Here is a 27,149-nt window from a genome sequence, read left to right as displayed (position 1 = left end):
ATTTAGTTACATTGATAAGGTTTAAAAAGTTTTTTTAGACTTTTGTATTTTAAGGAAGAGAAACCTATAATCAGTGATAGAAAAACCATGTTGGAAATGACTATAATACAGCTTCTTTGAAGTAGATCCACTTATAATAATACTCATATAGACATTCAAAGCACTGGTAATAATATGTGATTTAATGGTGTTTAAATCCCTTGAGTAAATTCATATAGGCCAAGAAATTTCCCCAAGGACATGAGTTTAATAATTACGATCATTTCTTGTGCTGATAACTCTTGAGTTAGAATTTCTGCTCCAGAGACAAAGTTTGAGAAACTCAAATTGTGAAAATTAAGTCAGAAGTTTGGCTAATTCAACACATACATATGAGTTATAGTCCATTTGTGTATGAGAACTGGCTTCCAAGTAAGCAAAGGGCTGTTTTCTCAGCTCAGAAAGCTTTGTCTTTAAAATTGTTTGCACCAAATGGCATGTGGCAGAGACTAGTTGAATAAAAAAAAATTTTTCCCAGAAATGTTAGCTTTTGCTTTTACTGTTAAGGTGGGATTGTTAGTTTTCTTTGTAAAAAATCGAGATGATTTTCAAGCTTCAAATAAAAGCTCAGTACTTCTTTATTAGATTGTGGAGAAGGACTCATCAGAATTGCTAGGGTTTGGAATTTTGCCGGAATCCTTCATAGTAGGAGATATTGAAGTGTAATTGAATTGTAGATGTGCTATCAGTTTAGGCCACTGTCGTCAGAGAAGCCAGCACTCCTGGAAAGGTGAGGATGGAGTTACAGGCTTGAGGAAAGATCCAGCCTTGTGGCGGACTATGCCAGCAATGGTGTTGCGTGCTTACTCTCCATCAACCCTACAAGCTGCTATGTCTTCCTGTTTCTGATCCTAACCACCCAGTGGGCAGGTCACCATTATCCCTGTCTTACAGATGAAGTGAGAGAGACAGGGTTCATATCCAGATAGCTCTGCCTCCTACGCCCCTGTTCTTTCTGTCACGTCCTCTTGCTTCTATTCTATGTAATCCCTAAAACCCCTTGCTTCAATCCTGAAGTTTTTCACTGCATTGTGGGGAAATATTTGTAGCACTGGACAGCTCTACTCACCCAAAAGGCCATTCTCCTTTTGAGCTTACGTTCGCCTCCTTGTGACTTCCATTTACTGGCTCTGTGGGAGAGATATTAAGGATAGATGGAAAAGGGTAAGAAAAAAAAAGGAGTATTGAAGACCTGAAGGTAGGCTGGCATGGAAGCTGGAGAGAAGGCTGTGTGTCTGGGGCAGACAGGAAATAAGCACAGGAGGCTGTTCTATTTTCTCCTCTGAAATTTGAGTTTTCATTCTCTGATGGTGTGCATGTGGCTGTGTCAAGACTGGGGTGTTCTATTATCCAGTCAGCAGGGGGAGCAGTGAACTCGAAGTGACATCCCGTAGGGAGAGAAAGGCCATCTACTCAGCACGGTGGTTTATGAGTGGGTGTTCTTATTCTGCCTGGCATTAATAGATTTCATTTTAAAAAAATTATTTCTCCTTTTTTATCCCCCATGCTGTTGATGGTTAATTAAGTCATTGGGCACCAGAAGCAATGCTGCACTAGAAAAAAGTCACTTTGGTGGCATTTTGTGTTTGTGAATTTCTTTAACTCTATAATGAATTGAAAATTTAAGGGTACCTTTCTGGAGTCCATGAGGATTGTTAATTCTGGCCAAAATTATTTTTATAGCTTGGGTTCAGAATAACAGCTCTGTTTGGGAAGAGCCAGGTGAGGAGGAGACATTTGATTCTGGGATGATTTGAGGGTCTCTGAGGAACACATTCCAATTATTGTTCTTAGTGTCTCTTATAGTACCAGGAATTGCAGTCTCTTTTAGGTTGAAGCTTTTTTTTTATTTAAAAAAAATATAATTAACATATGCATATTTTACCTAAAAAGAATAACTCATTAACCAGTCTCCGTTATTGAGTTTATTTGTTTCTATTTGTTTGTGGACAGGTGCACTTTGATATGTAAAGTCCAACTCTGGGTCATGAAGCATCTGCCAAGCCTTATTAAAACATTGGAGGGCCCACAGCAGGGAAGTGGAAGAAGGAAAGTCAAGCCTCTATTTTAATGTGGGTCAGTGGCTGGTTGGTTCTCTCAGGTCCTAGGCCAGGAGAAGTAGCATGTTCTGAGTATGAGATCCAAGATAAGATAGGAGAGTCATATTTCAGAAAAGCCCAGAATTTATTAGATAAATAATACTGCTTTTGTGCAGTAGTTCATAACATGTATTTTTTGGTCATGAGCCCTTTGAAGTATCTGGAGAAAGTTGTGCATCCCCTCCCAAGAAAAATGCATGTGCACACAAAATTTAGCATGCTATTTCAGCACTTAGTTGATGTTCTGCACTCCCCTGAAGCGCATCATGAATTCTTTTTTAGGGTACTAGTCTCTACAGTTAGGGAGTGGGAATGTGTATGCACCCCAGGGTTTGTGTAAAATCATCCACCAGAGTATGGAATTTTCTATTTATATTTATTCTCTCTCTCTCTTTTTAAATATTTTATTTATTTATTTATTCATGAGACACACACACACACACACACACACACACACAGAGGCAGAGACAAAGAGAGAGGGAGAAGTAGGCTTCCTGCGGGGAGCCCGATGCAAGACTCAATCCCAGGACCCCGGGATCACGACCTGAACTAAAGGCAGATGCTCAACCTCCAAGCCGCCCAGGTGCACCTATAGTCTCTCTTTTAAAGGTTTTCTTTTCCCTGTAGATTTTACGTTGCACATCATATGCGAGTTCTGTAGTATATAGCACTCGCATAACATTTATATATAAATAGATTAACAAAAGTAATTGTAAGGGATCACATTTTTTACTGACAGGGAAGCATGACTCGAAAGTGATCGATTGGTATTTAAAGAGTGGTGCCAATGAAATTTAAATTCTAGGCTCTGCTCTCCCCACAGTGGAGGGCCAAGGATAGGAGATTAACTCAAGAGGTGACTACTGGTGACTGGAAATTTTGGACCTAGTGATAGCACCTAACATTTGCCCACACTTCATGAAGTCCATTCACAAATGTTCTATTTGTCTGTGACATAGGTAGAGCAGGTGCTAATAGAAATCTTTGAGAGTAAGGTATGTTAACCAAATTCTTAGAAAATTTAAGAGACTTTCCCAAGTGCCCTTGGCTAGTCAGTGGTGGAGCTGGTGCAGGAAACCTCAACTGCTGACCACAAATTATGTGCTTATTTCGTCAAACAGCAGGGATAAGTCAATCATTATGGGCTGTCAATGGCCCCATGGCTGCAGTTACTGGTGCTTCCCTGTGGACGCTGAGTCGTTGAATCCCTGGCTGATCCAGATACAGGGATAGAAAGCATATTTTAGCTACTTGATCAGAGGGCCAGGAAGCCGAGCTAACAATTCAGCATTAGCTCTCTCCTGTTGGTACTGTAATACCAACATATTTCAAAACAGATAGAGGGCTCTGGAAGGGTTTAGATACATCTATGTACAAAAAAGATTTACAATGGGTTATTAAATGGGAGTTTTGAGGCTGGTTTCTCAGGAAGTGCCAACCACTCGTTCTCCCAAATTTCCCTTGGTGCCACTGTCAAAGGCAAAGTACTCATCTAGATGGATTGTTGTTCTGACCCAAAGCGACATTTCCAACTTTTCTTATATATAATCCAATTTCTGAACTTCTTTTTCAGTGATATTAAGTGGAATAGCAGAAAAAAAGTATTTTGGCATTAAAGATAATAAATGTGCTCTGCATTGGTCAGGTGTCCTTGCTCTTTGCCAGTGCATTAGCTGTATTGATTTTAGAATTTTAAATGACCCTTTTTACCAGACTTGATTAATGTCTCGTCCCCCGATCTTGGCTACCTGCTCCTTCTTTCTCTCATATGCAATCTTCTTCCCTCTCAGAATGGCACAAGTTAGAGACGGCTGACCTTCAGAGAATCAAGGGTCAGGAAATGTTGTGAGGAGGGTCCCTCAGGCCTGATGATTAGCCTCTATGGAGGGGACTGGTCGTGGAAGGATCAAGCCTTCAGCCTTTTGCCCAAGCCCCAGGCACATTCACAGTGGATCTCCTGGCTTGGTAAGTACCAGACTGTTCTAATATGTAGCTTCCATAGAAGAAACCTCTAGCCAGATAGAGGATTTGAAAGTGAAATGAGATCTGTGGGAAAAGCTGGCCAGCTAAGCCCAAATGTCACTGTTATTGCATGAAGCTAAGGTTAATTTTCTGAGATCCCCTCTCATTAATTAATAGTGTCCTCTGCTATCCTCAGAGGACACTTTGTTTAAAATTGCATTCACACATTATTTTATTCTCTCTCTGCACCTGAACTGTGGAGTCCCTGAGGATGTTGCTGCCTGGTATGTATGGCTTTGTGCACCCCTCCCTGAGGCCCCCTCAGTGTGGCCGGGTCGCAATGAGCGATGACTCTGAGACTAGGCTTTTCCTTATCTTTCAGAAGATGAGTGGGTGGGAGGTTGACCATCTTTCACTAGAGATGGCCACTCCTCAACCAGGATTGTTTTCAATTGTTCACTGCTTCTTACTTTTCATAATATTTTAGGAGTTAATTTGTCATAGATGATAGAGTTGATACAACTACATTTCAGCAATTTTGGAAAATTGAGGCATAAGAGTCATTCCTATCATTACTCCATGAATGCACCTTCTCTTAGCATTTTTATATGCACGTTCGATGTATTTCTAATGACAATGTACTTGAATATTTTAAAGATTACAACATTCCATTCTAAGCATTTTTTGTTGTTTAATCGTACTCATAAATGTCATTGGGGTATCAAAATGTATTTCACTATTTTCCTATTGCTGTCTATTAGACCAGTATTCATCCCTCATTAGTCTTGATTGGATATACCATCATTTATTTCCTCATTGTTATTTTTTTTATTTTTATTTTTCCTCATTGTTATTTATCAGATATACCATTGTATTTTGAACTATCTTCTTGTAATCCCACATTCATGATTACATTATTAATGACTATTGGCTTAAGAAATCTGCCTATTTGGATTTAGTTTGACAAAGAGCATTATTAACATCTAGCATAGTGTGTGGCTCTCAACTGGTACTCAGGAAACGTTTTCTTCTTCACTTTTGCCCTTTGTATGTCAACTTTCTTGGGTTGTGTACCTCAGGGCATAACATGTTGAGGAAACCTAGAGATTTCTTTTTTTTTTTTTAATTTTTTATTTATTTATGATAGTCACAGAGAGAGAGAGAGAGGCAGAGACACAGGCGGAGGGAGAAGCAGGCTCCATGCACCGGGAGCCCGATGTGGGATTCGATCCCGGGTCTCCAGGATCGCGCCCTGGGCCAAAGGCAGGCGCCAAACCGTTGCGCCACCCAGGGATCCCCAACCTAGAGATTTCTAACTGGCTATCATATAAGTTTGCCCTGGCCATTTCAATTACTAATTTGTAGGGAGCATTGGGTTTTCTGACTACAGGGGTTTAGTTTTCTTCCTGTCATTTGGTCAGGTATATTGACCCATTCTTGCCAGATAGGAAATGTTAGAGCTACAAAGTGCTGGCTGTGGAAATCACCACATCCAGCGGTTTCCCAATGGATGCACAACAGAATTTTGCAAGGTGCTTAAGAATACTGCTTCCTTACTAAAGCTTGATTTGGTGGTTGGGGACCAGGAATCTGCATTTTAATAAGCATCCCTGTGTTCTGATTCAGATGATAGCCAGACCATAATTTGAAGTTACCATTTGGTTAATAGATCTTGGTAACTTTTTAGATTTAGATGTTAGATTTTCATCATGTTCAGTCTTTTGCTTTTAAAACTAATTGAATCTTGAAATGACTTATTTCAAGAGGCAAATATTACAATCACAATTATGTTCTGCAACAGGAAATAAGCTCTAAATGAATCTTAACATTTTACTTGACACATTACTATGTTTAAGTGTATTAAAGATGTCATTGAAAGGTGCAGGGGAGGAAAATGAACTTGATTTGGCAGGTAGGTGTTCATGGTACTATTATCCACAACTGTCTCTGCTGATTGACAGCACACACATTACCTCCTAACAGGCATTGTACTCAGTTGCATCAGATTTAAGTGTATGGCATTTTTTACTGAATATTTGAAACTGTTTTAGTTAATAGTATTAATTGTACATAGACCAACTTTCAGCCACTGTTTCAAAGTGCTTAATAGATAATATACACCAGAAGGTTCTGTGGATCTCCGCTTAGAGTAAACTTAGGTCTACGATACCATTTGCTTAAGTATTATGTATTTTGAGTAGCGCAAATGTTTTTATCTTTCTCCATCTTATAGATACAGAAATTAAACACAGAAAAGTGAAGTGTTCAAGGTCACTCAGCCACAAGGAGAAGTCAGAATTGGAGCTCAGATCTCCTGGGTCCTTGTTCTCTGCTCTTTCTACTATATCAAATTGCCTTTTTTGCATAGTTTCTATTTAATGAGAAACAGTCTAATGGCTGGTAGAGATGCCATAATCCATATTTATATTGCAAAGAGCTTCAAAGCAAGGAAATCTACTCGATATTTTCTTTTGGAAAACCAAACATGCTTTATTTAATTTTTTTCACAATTTATTTAAACATCTCACATATACAAAATAGGTACAATTTAATTTTTCTGCTTGTCCGAGAAATAAGGCTTCCTTTTGGTACCATGGGAGAGGATGAAAATGAGACTGGCAAAGAACAAATGCTGAATTTAAAGAAGAGGACAAGGTTGGGCAAATGATCTGCATACTTTTATTTGGGAATAAGATGTAAAATACTGATGCTAAATCAAATGAAAAAAGAAGGCACAATATAACTCATTACAGAGGATTATTTCTTCTCAAATTCTTCTAGCACCATCAACGTTCTTCAAGTATCTGAAATACTATTAGCACCTTTGTATTCTGAACAAACAAAACAAGTACCTCAGCTCATGTCATCTAGGTCAGCACCTAATGATGTGGATCACACTCACAGGAAAGTGTTTTGAGGTAGTTTTAAACCTTCGGAAGTTTGGGTTTTAAACTTCCCTCTGTGGAAGATATTCAAAAGCCACAAGTGGTGCAAATGTTCATGGTTTTTATTTTATTTTTCAATTTTTATTTTGGTTTTCTTACAAAGGTTGACATTTTCCACAACGGATGTAAGAGTGTTGAAAAAAAATTCCAAATCTTTGGGGGCAGGGAGGGGGAATGAATGAAATCGTATTGCACTATGCTCTGATCAATCCTTCTCCTTCTCTTTTGCCCACAATTTAAGCAAGTAGATGTGCAGAGGAAATGGAAGGACTCAACTCTCAGTTAAAAAAAAAAAAAGAAGAAAAAGAAATGGCAAAGGGAGAAAGTTTTTTCAGATTTCTTTTTTTTTTTTAATTTAGGTTGAGTTCATTTATTTGAAACAGACTGGGCCAACGTCCACCCTGAATTCTTGGTCAGCATCACCGATGTCCAAAGGTGCAATATCAAGGATAGGCAGGCGGGATGGCTTATTTGTTTTGTATTCAATGATTGTCTTTCTCCATTCATTTGTCTTTTTCTGTTTAAAAAAGAAAAGAATATTTATAAAAAGTTGCATTATTCCTAAATCTAATATCATTAGAACTTTACATATTTAAGAACCATTTTGGGGCTTGTTCATCTGAAGTGTGTCCCAGATAAAAATATTCACCTTTGAGACAGAAGAATCAGGGGTATCTTTAGGGAGAGAGTTTCCTATCAGTCTAATTTTTTTAAAGAAAATTTCAATACATATTCCATGTGGTTTATTGCTACATTATCATTTTTGGGATGTGTGTGTCATTAGGGAGAGCTGAGTGGGTACACTGTGAGTAAATTTTAATTTTTCTCCAAGGTATAAAATATCATAGAGAAAAATTACATGCAGACCATACTAATAAGTAAAATAAAGTACATATAGCTATAAATTATACCTTGGGACCTTTTAACCCCAAGTAATTTTAAGTTATGGGAAGACAGCATCATTTAAAAAACTCAAGTTTAAAGAAAAACAGCTAATGCATGGACATGGTATATATTTCAGTATTTCAGAGAATTTTCAAAGGCAAGATCTGATAAGAATCCTCTTTAGCATCTGAATTTAAATAAATACATCTATGAAGTTAGATTGAGTAAATTTGGTCTCATTATCTGTTCATTCACTGGTCTAAGCTAGAACTCCAACCCCCCCCTTTTTTGTAAATAAGTGCTACTCCCAAATTTCACTATTACTTACAGAGCAGCCGTCTACAAGAACAGTGTAGGTGAACCTGCTGTTGCCCTCGGCAACCAGTTCAACATCATTGGAACCTTGCAGAATGACAGCCTTTTTCAGGTTGCCAGTCTCCTCATCCATATAGGCAATGCTGTTCTTGCAGTGGTAGGTGATGTTTTGAGAGGCATGGTTGGCCAGCAGGCGCATGAAGGCGAGTTGAGTAGCCATTTCCTTGGTGGTTACTCCTTCAACATTATATTCAAACTACAGAGAATAAAATAGAAATGCTAGTTAAGTGGAGAAGGACTCAAATACTAAGAGTCAAAAGAGAGAGAGAGAGTGAAAAGGCTGGTATAGGGAAGAATGATGACCTCAGATCTGAACCTTGGGAAAAAGATACTTTTATAGGAAACACAATTCACATGTCTTTGCAATATTAGTTACCTAGGAGGGACACGAGAACTACCAGACTGAGGCAAGATAATCTCAAAATGGTATCTGTTTTAGTTAACCCTTTATATGTAGGTTTCTTCTTAGAATGAAAGAGAAATAAGACAGAGAGTCAGACCTCTTTCTTTTTCTGTGATTCCCACCAGTAGGCATTCAATAAAGTTGGTGAAAGATTTTGATTAAAAATTTGGAAAAGCACATGTCCTGAAAATGCATATGCATGAGCACAGGGTTATGTGCTGGCCAGTACTTCCTCATACTAAATGGCATTAATCAGTTTCTCTAGTGGTTATCAGCTAAGTCAAATTTGAATAATAACTTTAGATTGCATGGATATGCCCATCAATCCATCTTTAATGCGAGGTCCAGGATAGAACTGAAACCTGAGCAAAAAGCAGGTTCTTTCAATAATCCCATTCTGGGAAAGGATTAAAAGGCAGACCATTAAAAAGCAAGCAAACTTAACAGTATTATTTAGTAGGAGAAGGAATGTTTGTAGGATTCCTCACCTGGGTACCACCATTGATAGTTTCTCCTAACCAGATGTGCTTCTTGACCTTGGAGTTTCTGTACCAGTTCTTGGCTGGGATGTTTTCAGGTTGAGCCCGAATGCAGGTTTCACCAGTAGAGAAATCACAGTATACTTTGATAGCATCCATAGTGCATCCTTGGTTAGGGTCAATCCAGTAGTAACCTTTAAAAAAAAAAAGAAAAAAAAAAAAGCCCAGCTCATAAAACCTCTCCTTGAGTGGAACATAGGTTCTAATAATTACTAGACAAAGAATTTTGATTCCCAGAAGTAACACTGTCTACTCCACATTTAACAGGAAGAGGTTGGCAATTTTCAAGATTAGACAGTTCCTCCTTTCCTCCTAAATCAAAGTATATTATCATGAAAAAGGCAAAAATATTTATTAAGAGAAGCCTGAGACTTGGTGCAGGATGGGAGAAGAAAATGCTTCATCAATCAGGTATAATTCCACCTAATGCAATTTTTACTCAAATTTTTTTCATTCTAAATGTCAGTGGGAAGTGACTTTGCAAAGTCCAGCTTGTGAGAAGGGCCAATCTGGCTTGGACATTTGACTTACCACTGCTCCACTCTGGGTGGCTGAGTCTCAGGTCTCGGCATGTGCGAGCTGGGTTCTTCCTAGAGCCTTCAGGAGTAAGAAGGGTCTCAATCTGGTTGTTGAGGGATTTCAGAGTAGCATCAACTTCATAGTCCTTGGGTCTGAGAGAAGGTGGTGAGCGAGGCTGGTCAGCCCTGTAGAAGTCCCCTTCATAACCAAAGTCATAGCCACCACCACTTGGGCCAGGAGGGCCAGGAGGGCCAGGGGGACCAGGAGGGCCCTGCAAAGGTGAAAGGAAGAAAGAAGAGGTTTCGTATTGGGTCATAGGGAGAGGCGTCAATGACAGCAGACCTTCAGTTAAGTGTCACACAGAGGCATATTCTAACAAGTCAAAAAAGAACCAAGTGTCTGTAAATAAATAATTGGATCCCAGGCACACTTGTAAGCATGGGCTAAACAGCTCATCCCATATGATTTTTACATTTCTTAGAACTGGTATATGGAAGTGGGGGACTGCTTTAATGTGTTGTCACAACCATCTTGGTTAGTCTGAAGAGAATATTCCTTAGGTCCGTGATGCTCTTTATTATTTCCCAGAATGATACTTACAGCAGGACCTTGGCTACCCTGAGAGCCACGAATGCCAGCAGGTCCGACTGTACCAGGTTGCCCAGTGCGACCATCTTTGCCAGCAGGGCCAGAAGGACCAGCAGGACCCTAGGGAAGAAGGACACCAAGTCTGAGTGAGTCAGTGAAAATCCCCCAAGGAAGCAGAGGCCTGGGGACTCACTGCCTGCCATCAGCTTGATTTCAGAGACAAATGTCTCTGAGGTTGACTTACCCTAGGACCAGCAGGACCCACAGAACCAGGTGCACCTTGATCGCCATGTTGACCCTTGAGAGAGAGAAAACCAGAAAATCACACTTTCAGAACATGTGCTGATAAGTAGATTTGTTTTTAAAATTGAATGGGAAACTTTAGTTTCAATGGACTCTGGATTGAGAAAATTGAAAATGTAAAATGGGGCTCTTTTCTCCCATTATGTCTATTATATTCAATTATATTTTTTTCTACAAGCTATTTCAGCAGTGCAATATTAGTCATTCCTCTAATTATATTTATTTTAAGTGGGGTTGAAGGACATTGTTGCCAGGAGATTTTAATATATGTATATTTCAATCTCCCTTAACCCTCACCTTTTTGGGTTGGGATGAAATAGCGTTATCTCTGTGAGATGGAGTCAGCCGGAGAATGGGAAATGAGTATGATGTAGGACAGTTTAGAACAAGGGCAGTGAAAATTTGAGGAAGATCATTTTAGATCTGTATACATGCCAGATGTCCACGCTTTACTTACAGCAAGACCAGGAAGACCTTGCAGTCCATTGTGTCCCTTTAAGCCAGGAAGACCTCTGGGCCCCTTCTCACCAGGCTCTCCCTTATCACCTCGAATGCCTTGTGGGCCCTGTAAAGAAAAAGAGGGACACATAGGGCATTTGCCTTCCTTTGAAAATGGTGCCCACTTCCCCACAAATACTGCTTAATCTGTTTACAGAGCTGACTTGAGACAAGCAAAGGTTTAAAAGCCATGTGGGTACTACCTCTATCTATTCCCCTAACCTGCTTTAGTTGACTCCGTATTGTGGCTAGATTCTTGTGCTTATTTCATACACATGAACAGAAGAGATTTGAAATAGAAGAGACTTAGAAGCCTTTGTAGCAATTCTCAATATGGACCACATTTTTTTTTAAACAATATGAAGTCTAGCCTAGACTGGACTGAGTCTTCTTAAATGTTAATTTGTGAAGAAATCACCATGTACGTACACTAGGACCTCTTGGACCAACAGCGCCGGCGGGACCAACAGAACCAGCAGGACCCTGCACATTGGAGAAGCAAACCGGTACTGGTCAGCCAGGGCCAAGCCCCCCTTCTCCCCAAGCCCCCGCAGTGCCCCAGTGTGGGGAGGTCAGAAGTGAAGCCTACAAAGATGCCAGCATTAAAAGACTGGTATTAACAAACTTACAGGTTCACCACGGTTTCCGTGTTTGCCAGCGGGACCCACAGGGCCATGAGGACCAGGTGCACCCACAGCGCCAACGGGACCAATGTTGCCAGGGTAACCACGCTCTCCCTACCAAAGGCAAAGTGAAGTTTCACATCAAACTGGCCTATATTTTAGTCACTTTTCAATTGGAGAAAGACAAAGAGGTGTCCTGACCTTGTGTCCGGCTTGACCATCGCGGCCTGGAGGACCATCATTCCCAGGGTTGCCCTGTGAAGATACCACACCAGTTAAGGCACTCGGGGAGGCTCTTCACCTCACCTCACCTCCTCTGCCTTACCATCCCCAGGCTCAGTAGTGAATCCCCTGTCAGACTGTCAAAAGATAGTAGGTACAAGAACCTGCCAACCTAGTTTTTGTAGACATGTTTTTAATATTTTGGCCAACTTTGAAGTATACTATTTAAAGAGCCATCTCCCAGCCCAAATAAGTTTTCATATTTTCAATAGCAGGAGTGGCCAGTACATGCCAATGTTATGGAGAAACAGACCATCTCATTCAGACACTTGGAACAAGAGGAACTCTGCTCAGGATATGAAGTTGCACACAATGGAATTCAGCTCTGTTCTATTATACAAACCAAGTGTTAGACTCACATCACGACCAGCTTCACCAGGAGCACCGTTGACTCCAGGCGCACCCACAGCTCCAGGAGGACCACGAGCCCCAGGTGGACCAGCAATGCCAAGAGGTCCGGGTTCACCCTAGAGGCAGAGAAAATTAAACAACACTCCTCCCACTGGATTGAGTGCAAATATCTCTTTCCGCAAAATGACCCTGGCTAGGAGATTCCAGTTTGAAAAGAGAAAGTACAGTGAAAGTGAATGGACCACAAAACGGCAAGAAGTATCATTGGTGTTATCCTGACCCTCATCCTACATGGTCAGATAGCCAGCTTTAGGCAGTTTTGGAATGTCACTCTACTAGGTGAGCCTAGTTGCATCCGATATCCCAAATGAAACACAATCATAAAGTTGAGAGGGTTTATGGAGATGAGATGATTCCTAGTTGCTGTCATGTATAAGATTTAATGGAATGATTCAGAACTTCCAGAGCTTCATTCTTCCTACAGGATAAATGATGCCAGCATTTCATACTGCAGAGGAGTAAATGCAATTAGAGCTTATATAGTTCTTAAGCATGTAAAAAGAACAAAAATCATTCTGCATAATGTTAAGCTGGATCTTTATAGCGTGTGTCTAAGTAAGGTGGTATTAAAGCTTCTTAGATAAGTGACATGTGATCTGTATAAAGAAAATGCCATGAATAAAAAATCTTAAGTGGAGTTATTCAGTGATCAATCTGTCACATCTGAAGTGGCAGCTTTTAAAATCTTTTATTATGTTAATGAGCAGAAGAATGGTGTCAAACACTTACCACGGATCCAGCAACACCTGGTAGACCACGCTCACCCCGAGAGCCTGGGAGACCCAGAATGCCAGGAGCACCAAGGAGACCTTGAGGACCTGGTGTGCCAGGAGGTCCCTGAACAAGAGGAAAAATAATATTACTGGGTAAGCCCCTAGATGATAATACAGGTTGGCTTGATGATTGTAAGAATAAGCTATTCTCAGTTTAGAAAAAGCCTAGTGACCTTCTTTTAGGAAGATATATCCTTGGATATCTTGTCTCCAGTAATGACAATTACAGCTTGGCAAGTATATTTCATTATACCCGGTTCCTCCTAGAGACCAGCTGAACAACACTGGACAATATGTGGTTGAGATTAATGAAATGCAATAGAGTTTTTATAGAATTTATGCCAAGAAGCAAATTTTGACTTTGGCCTCTAACCGAGCTAGGTCTAGTAAAGGCACATTGCAGAGTAACAATAATACTGGACAGTGCATGTTTGAGAAATTGGTAGCTTCCTGAGACTGATTCACTTTCAATAGGAGGGCCATGGCTATGGGATTCTTTTCTAATCCCAGGACCAATTAGGTGCCTTTCTGATAAAACAGTGAGTTCCTTCATTTATTGCCATCCTTATCTAGTGCCTTCTAAGCAACTGCTGCAGCTGTGACACCTCAGTAGCTGCTGGACAGATTTCTTGGCTCAATTGAGCTCTACTTGAAAGCCTGCAATACTTATCAACAGATACATGCCACTTGAAGATCTGCGTAAAGGCTTTATTTTAATTTGCTATAAGGTATTAAGAAAGAGGAGGTTGAAATCACTTACAGCGGTACCAGGCTCTCCAGAGGGACCCTTCTCACCAGTAAAGCCAGGGGGACCAGATGCACCTGTTTCTCCCGTTCGGCCAACTGGACCTTGGTCACCTCGAGGCCCACGGAGTCCTTCTTTACCAGCAGCACCAGGGGGACCAGGAGGGCCAGTGATACCCTGGGAGCAAATGACAGAGTCATTTATTGTCTGTTAGTCATTACAGACTTGGGGATAAAGCAGCTGAGGCTCTAGAGATGAAGATGCAAACAGTGCGAAGCAATGAAATGACATCCTGGTGATTTGAGGGGACCTATTTAGACCTTGTCACATTCCTTCTAATGGAGAGAAGCAACAGCTGTCCTCCTTCTCCTGAAGCTGTAATAACATGACTAACTGACGCTGAGGCGACGGCAAATGTCTGTGAGGAGAGGAAAGGCTGTGCTCCCGGGACCCTGGCATCTTGGAATTCGAACTATGGTGAGGAGAGTTAGTTGTATATGAATGGGACTTTGGGCTTGGGAGGACTCTGGCTCATCCCTTTTTGAAGAAAGCCAATACTGGCATTTTGTTCATAATTGAGGAATCACATATGCTCTCAACTAGGTTTAATTAAATGCCTACAGGGAATGAAGATTTTTCTGTTATGAACCTGTAAAAGGATTCCAAGAAATCAACATCTTTGCTATTTTTTTTCCCTGAAACCTTAACCGGAAGACTTAATCCTTAGTAATTAATTAAATTCTCTTGAGTCCTGACAGGAGAGTCTGAATCAGAATTGAATTAGAGGCCAAACCACCTTTAAATTCAGGAACAATTATACCTTAACAACGGAGGCAGAATGTTGGCCATAAAGGGTAATTAGATATAGAAATATCTGATATGTGACTAAAACTGTTCTGTTTTTTATTTTTAACAAAGAGACCATGCCCCTAAAAGGGGACTTGTGTTCACATGAATAAAAGCCTCTTATGCTGATCTTATAAAATATAATTTGTGATGATTCTGCCTTAATGGTTCAGGAAAACTGATTTCAGACCAGGAAAGTAATAGCAACATATTAGTAAGATGTTTCCAAGAGAGTTTCCTACCAGCTTCCTACTAGAGGCAAAGGCCTATTGGGTAGAGTAAATGACAGATTTTGAAATGATTTACTTACAGAGGGTCCAGGAGGACCAGTCCGCCCAGCAGCACCAGGGAAACCAGTAGCACCCTAAGAATCAAGCACATTAAAATTCCACAATCAGTGCCAACTCTAGGGATTTGGGTGAGATGGAAATTTCTCCTTCAGCCACTCCTCAATACACATGACTGAGGATGGACCACGGAGTAGGCAGGGGCAGCCTCATACAGGGTATTTTGTAACAAGGACCCCGAAGACCCTAGATCTCTGTACATGCATATTTTGCATAAAGGCTCTCATGTTCTGTTTTGAAATGCTATTTGTCAGCATGATGGTTCTAAGAACAAGATAGTAGGACACGAGGCTCTTATTACACATTGACGTGTATTCATTAATAAGTACCTTAACTACCTGGCTGGGCATGAAGGAAATGGACACTGGATAAGTACTTATGTTTACAGAGGAGGGTACAACAGAAGACCAAGAGTATTAATTGCTGTCTGAGGAGAGCAGGAGTCAGTGCAGTTCATTCCTGGGGAGGTCTGGGTCTTTAAGGAGTCAGTGTAACAGCAGAGTGCCAAGAGAAGGGGCATGGTTGGGCAGAAGAAGGGGGGGGGGGCACATCAGCAAAAGGATAAAGGGTACCAGAGAGATTATTTTTACCCATTTCACAACTAACCAACCCAGGGTTAACTTTGGTTATGACTTCAGGTAAGGTGGTAGAAACCGACACTGCACTGAGTTCCAGTTGGGATTAAGTTAATATCCCATGACCCTAATGGTAACTTCAATATCAGAATTTCTCTGAAAAACATGAACTTGGATCTGGAGAGTCTCCTTGTTAAAGTTTAGGATTAACCCAAAACCTCCAAGCTTTCAAGTTGTTTTCAATAAGATTCTAAAGAAAGCAATGTTAGCAGGGTCCATTATAAATACTCACAGGGGGGCCACCATCACCACGACTTCCAGCAGGACCAGGGGGACCATTTGGACCCTAAAAGGAAACAAAGAAAAAGATGGGGTCAAACCACAAGACAATGCTTATTAATGTTTATTTTCTCTTCAAAGGCGTTAGTTACTCCCATGTCTATTAGGAGCAAATCCAGAAATTAAAAACGATTATCTGTGTCATAAAATAAATGTCCTGACTTCAGTGTTACCCACCTCATGGGGGCTACCAAAAAAGTACGAGGATACAATGTTTATGAAAAGTTTACAAATTATGAAGTGGAATGCAAAAGTTAATTCTTAGTTTTTAAATCATCTTCTATCTAGTACCTTCCTGGTATACAGTAGGCACTTGATTGATGTGTGTTGAGTTACAAGATTTCATGGGTAACGACACAAGCCATGTTGACCACCAATGAATTCAACTTACAGATGGGCCGGCAGATCCAATGGGGCCTGTGGGACCAACGGGGCCATTTTCACCCTTGGGCCCTTTGGTTCCTCTCTCTCCCTTAGCACCAGGTTGACCAGCAGCACCCTGTTAGAAAGGAACAGTTGTGGTCAGGTATTGCAACTCACTCTGCTTGCCAGCTTGGAATGTTTTCAGATTAACCTTCATCCTAAGGGTACTCACAGCAGGACCAGCAAATCCATTGGGGCCAGCGGGACCAACCTCACCACGTTCACCCTAGGAGGGAGAAGGGGTTTGAGAACATCATGGCAACCTTAGATTCATTAATGTCTAAAAATTATGAGTGTCCCAAATGACCCAGGTTTCTACTTACAGGGCTACCACGAGGACCAGCAGGGCCAGCGGGACCGGCAGGACCAGCTTCACCCTGTAAGGGGACCAAAGATGAGTTTGTTAATGTGCTTCACGTTGATGCTCAAAGAGCAGGTGGGGAGAGGAACCAGTGGTAGACAGTAGGCTCTTGTCAGAGTTTGGAGTTGTGTCAGAAGAGAAAACTAATGCACATCTCAGGGAGTGAAATAAAATGGATTTTTACTGTGCTTAATGTTGTATTCATTTTGGGGGCTGAAGTGGTATTGGTCACAGACTTGCAAAAACACCATAAATCAGTGCCCACAATGCTAGGAGGAGGACGTTTTAATTTTTAGATGGACACAGAGCTGATCTATTTGCTGCAATCTGTGCAGTACAATAAATAAGGTCTATTTTAAGTGGACTGTTCGATGCGAAATGGGCACACTATGTATTTTATTGATTTTTTACAATTGAAGGCTTTGAGGAGGCTTGGTGCATTAGGATATTGTTAATGGGCAACAGGAAAGTCTTTAAAACAAATGATAGGGATTAAAGTATAGATCAGATAGTTGGCACATCTATAGGAAGGGAAGGAGAACTTTAAACACATAGCATTTGTTTCCTGCTGCCCCATCACAACAGACAGGGTTTTAAATAAGTAGGCTTTATACGGAGTCATAAAAATGAATTGCTGGGGCTCTCCGGGGCTAGGGCAGGCAGGAAATTTTACATACTACTATTGGCCCAGAGAGTGGCAAGTCCAGGAAAATGAACACTTACCCGGTCACCAGTGGCTCCGGCAGGACCAGGGGCACCCATGGCACCAGGAGCTCCCTGGTACCAAAAGGAAATGAGTCTTGTTAATAACACCCCCAGACCAGCCAAAGTGATCCTTGCCATTCTCCCAGCCCCCTGACTGTGTTTATACAGTAACCGAACACTCTCACTGCATGCTCTGGGTGGACTTCAAGAAAGCGTTCAATGTACTTCTGTTCTAATGATCAAAACTCTTAGACGCAGCTCTCTGGAGGAAGGTACCTCAGCGATAAAGGTGATAGAAATGTGTAAGTCAAGGGCAGGTTAGGAACTGGGGAGATCTGAACTCTCTGCTCTTGTCAAATTCCCTGGAGAGCGGCAAATGAGTAGGCTTGTTTGAAACTGCCAGGACTGCGTGATTCAGAGAAAGGTCTATTATCCATGTGCCAAAGTGAGTTATCAGGTCTGAGGGAGGTGAGAGGGAGGACCAAGGTAGCCGATGGTATGGAAGAGCCACGTTGCCAATGCTCTAGGTAAGGTTATTATACCTTTACGGGATCATCTTTGGCATCTCCATGGCATTAACTACTAATCACGGGGGCTGCTCTTTGAGTGATAAATTCTTAGGACACACATTTGAATAAATAGGACCTTGTTAGAGGTTCTGGCTTCTTAAAAAGTAAGAGTTAGTTTTTTTGTTTTTTTTTTTGTTTGTTTGTTTGTTTTTCCCGAAGTCCTATAATAACTTAAACAATCAAAGTTCTATTAAACCTAGAGATTTCAGTTTAGAATTTGTATTTGGTCGAGTTAACACTAAGGAAGGTAGAAAACTCAGGTTATGATTTCCAAAGGGATAAGATCTTTCTTTTGAAACATGTGAAACGATACTACTTTTCACAGATCCAGAAAGGAGAGGACTACTCTCACTAAACCTGGATCCTTCTTTCGTCAGTTCTATTTTGGAAAGCTGCTCAACTCAAATCAAGTAAAAGGTGAAAAAACAACAACAGTAACCTAAGTACAAACGAACAAACAAAATTCTACTCACACGGGCGCCATCTCTGCCTGGGTTACCAATTTCGCCTCTGAGACCGGTTTCACCCTGAAAGTATAAAGCAAGGGCAACTTTTTGTTTTCTGACCAAATTTTTGAATCAAAATTAATCTGAAAGCTCCTTTATTTTATTTTATTTTATTTTATTTTATTTTATTTTTTTACAGAAAATGTTATTCACCTTCAGTCATTTAATATGTACTAATGTCCCTATTAATCTACAGGATGTTGAATGGGAAAAAAATTTAAGGAAAAAATAATTCAAGGCTCTCTCTAGATTATTGCTAAATATTCTTTTCTAATTTCCATACACTCTCCTGAAGCATAATCAAGCAAGGTACAAATTCATGCGGACAGAATTATAAGGCAACATCACAATGGGCTTCAGTGCCTTATCACTCTTATGGCATAACTAATGCAGCAGCACGGTTGACAGCTGTTCAATATAGCTTCTTCCCATTAATTAGGGCAGGATGAGGCATTATTGTTAGTGGCATTAAAATGAGCCTCATGTATTACTCAACACCATCTGTTTGCGTGAAATTCCATGGTAGCAAGGAATTTTGCCAGATTAGAGAGTTTCGAAATGCGGTGGTGCTAGGTGGCAGAGGGGAGCGCGTAGAGGTAGACAGCGAAAGGCTACCAGGCCACCAACCAGGAATTGCAGAAAACAAACAAACTGGGCAACCCTGCGCAGCCCTGCTCTGCTCCAGTTCAACCACACGTACGGAGGCCCAGCACTGAGAGGGTACCTTTTCTCCCTTGCCTCCAGGAATGCCGGCAGCACCCCTCTCTCCTGGGAGTCCACCGGGACCGGACGCGCCAGCAGTGCCCGGGGCGCCAAGCACGCCAGGTTCACCCTTGAACCAAACACACGTGAGAGCCATGATTGCGGTGGCAGAAGAAGAAAACGAAAACGAAAACTCGTGAACGACTCCAATTTAAACATTTAATAGATCACACTCTTGCCTGCTTAGAGACACAAAGGAAGGTTACTGAAAAGAAGGGCGCCTGTCCCAGAAGGAGGTGCCGTTAATGACACCGTGGGCTGAAGAGCAGAGAAGGGGGGTGGGGGGCTGTGATTCTTCTATAACCTGCTCCTGGTCGTCTTTGGGCAGGCAGGCAGGCGTGGGAAAGAAGAGGCTGGGACAATGCGGGGCAGAGAGTGAAAAATGTTTGCCCACAAACCTTTTTTAAGGAGAAGTCTCTTAGCCCACGCAGGAAATAGGGAGAGAAACCTCGTCAACTGGGGAGATGTTTACATTTTCATTTCCTTGAGAGTGGGGACTATAGCTCCCACTTTATATGAAAACCCTACCATTGCACACACTTCAAACCTATTGACTAACTTCTAAGATAGAACTCTTTGAAAGTGCGATCCTCCGGACGCTGTTTACTTTCTCGCTTCCTCCCGCCCTCTTAGCTTTTGAAATTTTTTTCTTTTTTTGAAATTTTTTTCTAATATCCTTCCACCTACCAAAATAGCTTTTTGCAGCTAATCTTTACTTTTTTTTCCTCCCCTCTTGAAAGTTAAGAATCAGCAGTAATAGGAGTTGCCTTCTCTTTACTGTGGTTAAAGTCATCTGTTTTTCAGAAATGTGTCTAGAAAATTCCACCTATTTTAAAATCTAAACCACAGATTCTACTTCGAAACTCAAGTTGTCAAGCTTATGTTTGGGGGATGAATGTACTGTCCGGTTAACTTTTATCTCCCTCATTAAAATTCAGACTATGAGTGGGAAAAATAAGAGAGGTGACAAAACATGAGAGACTCCGAACTCTGGGAAATGAATAAGGGGTGGTGGAAGGGGTGGTGGGCAGGAGGAGGGGGTGACTGGGTGACAGGCACTGAGGGAGGCACTTGACGGGATGAGCACTGGGTGTTATGCTATATGTTGGCAAATCGAACTCCAATAAAAAAATACATATTAAAAAAATAAAGCTGGAAATATATCAAAAAATTAAATCCAGACTACCTTTGGAAATTTTACTCTCTGAAGCAGGATGGTGAGAGGGTGAAACTTTGTTCCCTAAAAATAGTGTCCAAATGTATGTGATGTTTCTAGATGAAAACTAAAGTATAGGGGCACCTGGGTGTCTCAGTGGTTGAGCATCTGCCTTAGGTTCTGGTCATGATCCCGGGTCCTGGGATCGAGTCCCACATCGGGCTCCCTGCACAGAGAAGTAGCCTATATGACTCCGCCTCTCTTTCTGTGTATCTCTTATGAATAAATAAATAAAATCTTAAAAAAAAAAAGAAAGGAAACCAAAGTATAAACCATGCAATGACACAAGAGTAAAAGCCCATACTAATTCATTTATGTGTGTAGAACACTGGGATTTTCCTTCTTTTGGAATAATTCGGGTCCATTGGAATCAAACAGTCATTTACGGTAATGGAAATCATCACAGAGTTGGAAATAAAAAAAATCTGAAAAGCAATTCACTTACTATTGGAAACGATCTAGTTACTCTAGAGGATAGTGGGCCAAAGCAGCAATATAGAACAGAAAATGTTACCTTGTTTCCATCGGGCCCAGGGGGTCCAGAAGGACCTCGGCTTCCAATAGGACCAGAAGGACCAGCAGCACCACTTTCTCCAGGGGGACCACGCTCCCCCTGTGAGAAAAAAAAAAAAAAGAAAGAAAAAAAAAGAGAGAGAAAGAGAGAGAGAGATTAGAAGAGTTGTACTGTTCACTTTCAGAGATACCATTTTACACATCAGAGTTCATACTTTTTTAGCTTTTGAATCCTGGTTTTGCCATTAACAAATTATAATTTTTTTCCTTAATTTCTCTACTAGTAAAATGAACGAATGGGATGAGATAATCTCTAGTCTCATTCAGCTTTAATGTTCTGTGGCTACAACTCCAGAATGTTTTTCTTCTAGAGTACAATATTCAAATTTGGAATTAATTCTTTTTTTTTTGTCTTTTTTGGTAATAGATTCATAGGTAAAAATAGATGCCAGTTGTGCATGATATTCATAGGGAAAGATTGTGTCATTTTATAATAGCAATGCTAGGTGTAGATAGGATTAGACATTCTCATATCTACCCCCTTTTATTTTTTATTTTTTTTTTTTTCTACCCCCTTTTAATAATCTTATGCAATAGTGATGTAATAGTTATAATATTTAACAGGATATACATATATATGGGTTTGCCTGCATGTGTATACCTACCTATCTATATTTCTCTCAATTGCATAGAAATATCACCATGAGAGGTTATTCCTTGGTCCAGGGTATTTAACATGTATGCAAATAGTATTTAACGGTCTGCATTGCAACTGTTTCAAAGGCCCTTGTTATACTTATGGTTCTATGATACTAAATTTGTTTGGGCATCCTAGATATATGGTAACTAACCATATAACAGGATACTTGAGGGGAAACTCATCTCTCTGGTTATTCAAATGACCACACAGACAAACCAAATCTGTTTTTTTGTTTTGTTTTGTTTTGTTTTTGTAAGAGCAAATTCATGGTTTCAGCTTTAGACTTTGAACATCAACACACATTGCAAAAATCGATTTTGAATCTTAGTAAGATATTACCTTTCCTTGGCTCAGGTTGAGCCACTTTCACAAATATATCATACTTGTCTATATAAATTACTGAATATAATACATATATTATAATCACATGTGTATAATGTATATATGTATAAGAAATATAAGCGTTTCTTATAACTGTGTGGGTTTGGGCTAAGAAATATGAATAATTAAATTTAAAAAGTCTACTTTCAATTTAGAAATCAAATGTTCTCTACAGATTATGTTTGACTGCAGAACAATATCAGGAATTTGTCACAAGGTCATCAATAGCTTTTAAGAGAAAGCACTACTTGTTTTAAAAACACATCGCCAGAAGTTTATGGAAGTTAATTAAATAATACTTACTCTTGGACCAGCAGGACCAGGAAGACCAAATTCACCAGGGGGACCCTAAGCAAAACACGATAAGAGATAAATCGTGAAATGTATGTATGTTCTCGAGGTCCACTTATGATTATGATATTTAGGTAAGTTTTGAAATAGCCAAACAAAGCCAGCTAGGCTCTAGCTCCCTGAGTGTATAAGTATAGGGCTATTAGGAGCAAGAGAATTTTCAGGTGTATATAGACAGATACAAAAAGTGAGAATTCCACTGATATCAAAGATATTTCTATGCTAGAACATAGTATCAGGAAATTTAGGTTTCCATTACTTAGTCTATATTACTTTAAAAAAATGATAAAACAGACTATCTCATTTGATAATATAAATAATGATAGACAATATCAGACATTGCCTATTTTTAGTTATATAACAGACTGCTTTCTTAATAGAAATGATCATATTCTGCACATTACCTAGTTAATTGTATACCCAAGTGTATCTCCTTTATTACTGACCAGCTGTCTCCTTAATGTGCCTCACTGTTGACAAAGGAGACCAGGCCACAGAATGTAACTGAATTGAGGCACATTCATCACAATTACCAGAGAAAATGACTCAGAACTCCTGCCCTGATTGTGGCTAGCAGTGTCATGTCTGAATGCCAAGAAAAACATTAAATGCAATTTTTCAGGGTCTAGTTTGATGGAAAAGCAGTGCATTTACTTTTTCACTATGGGAAAGCAAATAATTTGCATATTAACGTTAACAAGAACAATACAAAAAGTAAGGCCATTAAATGGAATGTTCATTGATAATATTTTCCTTTCATAATGCAGCGTTTCATTCAGTTTTTAAAACAAAGGAGTTGTTATTCCAAGGAGCATGAGTAACTCGGTGTATTCTCTCCAAAGTACCAATGTAAGTAGAACACTATCATTAACATATGAAATACGAAGTTTCTTTTTACATATTATAATTGCACTGCACTAGGGCATTCTTTATGGGAGAAGTCCCAAGTTTCGATAATTCTACTATCACTTGTTTTACTCACCCTTTCTCCTGGTTTGCCAACTTCACCAGCTGTACCTGCGGGGCCAGGCAGACCCTAAATGAAAAAAAAAAAACCACAAAATCTCAATCTTCTGGCTCTCTTCAGAGGATTTGCGAATGACTGGGTTTTTCTGGATACTTTTTGATATCGACATGGTCACTAACTATTGTATGCTATTAAAGAGTCACACAGAAGTTTGCCTTGTAAAGGTGTATCCTTCCTTACGTTAGTTCTGAAATCAGGTTCTGTGTGGTGGGGGAAGAGTTCTATGGTGATTTACAGCTGGATGGTCTGACCAAAGGCAATGTTCTGTAGTTTTAGTTGACTTACCTGGAAGCCTGGAGGACCAGCAGGACCCTGTTCACCTTTTCCACCTTGGACACCCTGAAAGTAATAGTAAAAACAGCTTAAGTAGAAATGTATTGTCACCATTGCTGTCTACCTATATAACTCGTGGACTGGAAAAAGGAGATGGGCATTTGGTAGGACTGGATTCATTTAGGGCAGTAGGAACAAGAATGGGAGAAATACTCACTTGTGGTCCAGGAGGTCCCTGAGCACCATTGTTTCCATCAGGACCTGGAGCACCCTAAAATATTTCACAGAAACGCTCAGGGTTACCTGTGAGTCAGACAGTTTCAGAAGACTCGAAGCTTCGTGCATTACTTTCTCACCGCTTATGCTCTTTGCATGACTCATTGTGGGTCCCCTGCCTAAATACTAGCTTTTGGTATGGCTTGTGGGAAGTCCACGGATGGAGAGCAATTTATGAAGACTAGAGAATGCATACTAGCATATGCATAGCTTTTTAATCACAGAAAAAATGAAATAAAAATCAAATGAGCCCATAAATAATTTTGACTGAATATACATTCTGATTTGTTAGAGCTCACCGTCTTATAAGTGCGGTTTAAAAAGGAAAATACATTTTGTGATGGCATAAAGGATCCTTGGGGATGGCATTTTGAAAAGGGGATGACATAATTATATCAGATGGCCTCAAAGGATGTGTGTTTCCTAAGTGAATATGACATAGGCAGATAACACGACAAAGTCAGCACCTACCCGAGCACCAGCAAGACCAGCATGACCTTTATCACCATTTTTGCCAGGATCACCCTATGATAAACATTAAAAAAAAAAAAAGTCAAATTAACCATGACAATTCTGAAATGTTACTTTTTTGGTTTTTTTTTCTCTTTCTTTTCTAAGGTTCCTAGTCTTTGAGTTCCGTTGGCTAAGGCACAATCCATCATCTTGCAACTCCAAGGACAAGAAGGTACACCTGTGTGCTCAGAGGCACAGACTCAGGAGATGGATTTCTAGCAGGTGTGCAATGATATATTGGAGATCAATTATGTGGTAGGTGGCTCGCAGTTTTTTGTGTTGAAAGGGACCCCCCCCTCCCTATCTTGAGATAGAATGGACTGAGGGCAGGAGAGAAACCAAGTTTTGGTGAAACATAAGCAAAGATGTGCCAAGCAAGAAGAGGGTGTGCTGTTCTTACAGTGGGGCCTTTGGGTCCAGGGAATCCGATGTTGCCGGGCTCTCCTCTTGCTCCCGCTGGGCCAATTGGTCCAGGCCTGCCATCAATACCAGGGAGACCCTGAAACCAAAGTTTATTTAAAGCTCACTCAGCATCGAACAGGGTCTCTCGACCTCACGCTGGTGAGGCTGCTGTAGGATGAAAGAGAATCATTTTCTGAATGCACAGAGCTTTCTGGTATAAAGTGTCAATAAATTATGAATCCATTTTCCTTTTCTAAATAGGATGTCAGTACACACACAGCCAAGTCAATCTCGTATGTGTCCAATCCCCTCTTTCCCCTCCCTTTCCATACCCTCATCACCCTCTTCAATTTCCCCTGCCATGTTTTTCTTTTTCCTTCCCTCCTTTCAGTCCTGTGTTCATTTGGACTCCATAATTACAATCTACTCCTTCACGTTCCCAGATGATGTATGTGGCTGATATTTATTTTCAGTGTGTTCATGTATAAATAAGCCACAGAATAGACTTGATAAGGGTGCAATAAGTGTCCTTGAAAATATAATGGAAAATGAGCAATTCTTACCATGGGACCTTCTTTACCAGCTGGGCCAACATTACCAGGGGCACCAGGAAAACCCTATAAAATAAATGAGGATGCTTTCATGTTGGCACTTTAACACACGTGCTTGAGGCTCCCATTTATTAAAATCTCACAAAAGCACTCCCCCCCGCCCCCACTTCTTGTTGGTTGCACAGGGTAAATCATTAGGGGTATTAGCCACTGGCTGGGAGGTATGAAAAGAGCTCTGAAATCTTTCTTCTCTCTCTTCTTTATGCCTTTCCTTTTATTGGAGTTTAGTGCAACTGATTCATTTATAGATATCTCAAGAAACTGTGAAGCAACATACTATATGGGCAAAATGTATCAAGTTATTTACCTCATAATAGAAAAACAAATACTTTTAGTAAGCAATTTTCAAAGGGGATTTTTTATTGCTATATTTGGTGTCTTTATTACTTGTTTATGGTACAATTACAGATGATATTCATCCATAAGAGATAATGGAAGCAAAAAAAATCACTCTATTGCTATGGATTAGAGTGTCTACGAATCTAAAGGTCATTTCTCCATGGCTAGTGTGATGCTGAATACATTATAGCACTTTGTGATTGCTAGAAAAATGATTTCACTTATGAATCTAATACACTGATAATGTATAGTCCTAATACGTTTCATGGACACCTTATATAAAACTCACAAATTGAGATAAAAGATTCATGCTGATAGGAGAACCCGCCTAATTTGGATATATTAAAATAAATCTATTTTTCCAAAAACCTCACAGCCATTGGATCAAGAAATAAATAAGAAATTTATGAACTAACCAAATTTGTAAAAATATCTCTGGGCTTTGATAAAGTTAAATTAAAAAGGCAATCATCGGCAAATCTCCTAACAGATTTACTTTGGATGATTTTTCTATTGTCTTCAGATATTAATCATCCCTTCAAAACAGGAAATGGTGCCAGGTGTGACTTGCTCAGAATCAATCTGAAACTTACTCGGGGTCCCATGAGGCCAGGCTCTCCAGGGCGACCAGAATCTCCATTGGGACCGCGGACACCAGCAGGGCCGGTGGCACCCCGAGGGCCGGGAGGACCCTAGTAAACAGAAGGGAGAGCGGAAGGGGCTGAAGCGAACGACACACCCACGAAAAGAAGTGTCAAATTCCTTCCTTCCCCGGGAATGAATAATGGACAGCTTACCATGACACCAGCTCTGCCATCAGCTCCAGGAAGACCACGAGAACCAGGACTTCCCTGTAAGAAAGTACGTGAAACAGAAAGAATTGGGAAAAAACCCTTAGATCCAATAGGGCAGCATTTATTGAAACATGGCTTGCATGCAACGAATCTTGATACCCTTAAGGGAGAGATACAAATAAAAAAACCAAGCCAGAAAACTTCATCCAAACCCCAAAGGAATGTGTGGAGGAGGCATTCTACAAAAATAGGTCAACATTATTTCCAGACCAAATTGAGAGTCACTGATTTAATAAGGCAGATGGAAAGCAGATGCTCCCTTCGTCTAGAA

The 27,149-nt window shown here is 40.4% G+C and overlaps 1 protein-coding gene across 2 annotated transcripts in view; it reads right to left on the bottom strand.

The window, feature by feature from the left end:
* Nucleotides 1-7,089: 7,089 nt before the first annotated feature.
* COL1A2 (collagen type I alpha 2 chain) overlaps nt 7,090-27,149 on the bottom strand; it is a 36,097-nt gene continuing 16,037 nt past the window's right edge. For both annotated transcript variants that reach the window (XM_072764284.1, XM_026003772.2), the window contains 31 exons: nt 26,822-26,875; nt 26,618-26,716; nt 25,638-25,691; nt 25,073-25,171; nt 24,631-24,684; nt 24,101-24,154; nt 23,896-23,949; nt 23,566-23,619; nt 22,536-22,580; nt 21,153-21,251; nt 19,385-19,492; nt 18,628-18,681; nt 17,604-17,657; nt 16,843-16,896; nt 16,692-16,745; nt 16,488-16,595; nt 16,050-16,103; nt 15,146-15,199; nt 14,005-14,166; nt 13,201-13,308; nt 12,420-12,527; nt 11,980-12,033; nt 11,785-11,892; nt 11,585-11,638; nt 11,115-11,222; nt 10,599-10,652; nt 10,367-10,474; nt 9,779-10,037; nt 9,197-9,381; nt 8,259-8,501; nt 7,090-7,562 (listed from right to left, as the gene is read on the bottom strand). In XM_072764284.1, the coding sequence (XP_072620385.1) occupies nt 7,416-7,562; nt 8,259-8,501; nt 9,197-9,381; nt 9,779-10,037; nt 10,367-10,474; nt 10,599-10,652; nt 11,115-11,222; nt 11,585-11,638; nt 11,785-11,892; nt 11,980-12,033; nt 12,420-12,527; nt 13,201-13,308; nt 14,005-14,166; nt 15,146-15,199; nt 16,050-16,103; nt 16,488-16,595; nt 16,692-16,745; nt 16,843-16,896; nt 17,604-17,657; nt 18,628-18,681; nt 19,385-19,492; nt 21,153-21,251; nt 22,536-22,580; nt 23,566-23,619; nt 23,896-23,949; nt 24,101-24,154; nt 24,631-24,684; nt 25,073-25,171; nt 25,638-25,691; nt 26,618-26,716; nt 26,822-26,875 (2,904 nt within the window). In that variant the 3' untranslated portion in view covers nt 7,090-7,415. The remainder of the gene's footprint in view (nt 7,563-8,258; nt 8,502-9,196; nt 9,382-9,778; nt 10,038-10,366; nt 10,475-10,598; nt 10,653-11,114; nt 11,223-11,584; nt 11,639-11,784; nt 11,893-11,979; nt 12,034-12,419; nt 12,528-13,200; nt 13,309-14,004; nt 14,167-15,145; nt 15,200-16,049; nt 16,104-16,487; nt 16,596-16,691; nt 16,746-16,842; nt 16,897-17,603; nt 17,658-18,627; nt 18,682-19,384; nt 19,493-21,152; nt 21,252-22,535; nt 22,581-23,565; nt 23,620-23,895; nt 23,950-24,100; nt 24,155-24,630; nt 24,685-25,072; nt 25,172-25,637; nt 25,692-26,617; nt 26,717-26,821; nt 26,876-27,149) is intronic.

The sequence above is a fragment of the Vulpes vulpes genome, chromosome 7 (genome assembly GCF_048418805.1).
Source record: "Vulpes vulpes isolate BD-2025 chromosome 7, VulVul3, whole genome shotgun sequence".
Lineage (NCBI taxonomy): Eukaryota > Metazoa > Chordata > Mammalia > Carnivora > Canidae > Vulpes > Vulpes vulpes.
This window is presented reverse-complemented; position numbering and strand designations above follow the sequence as displayed.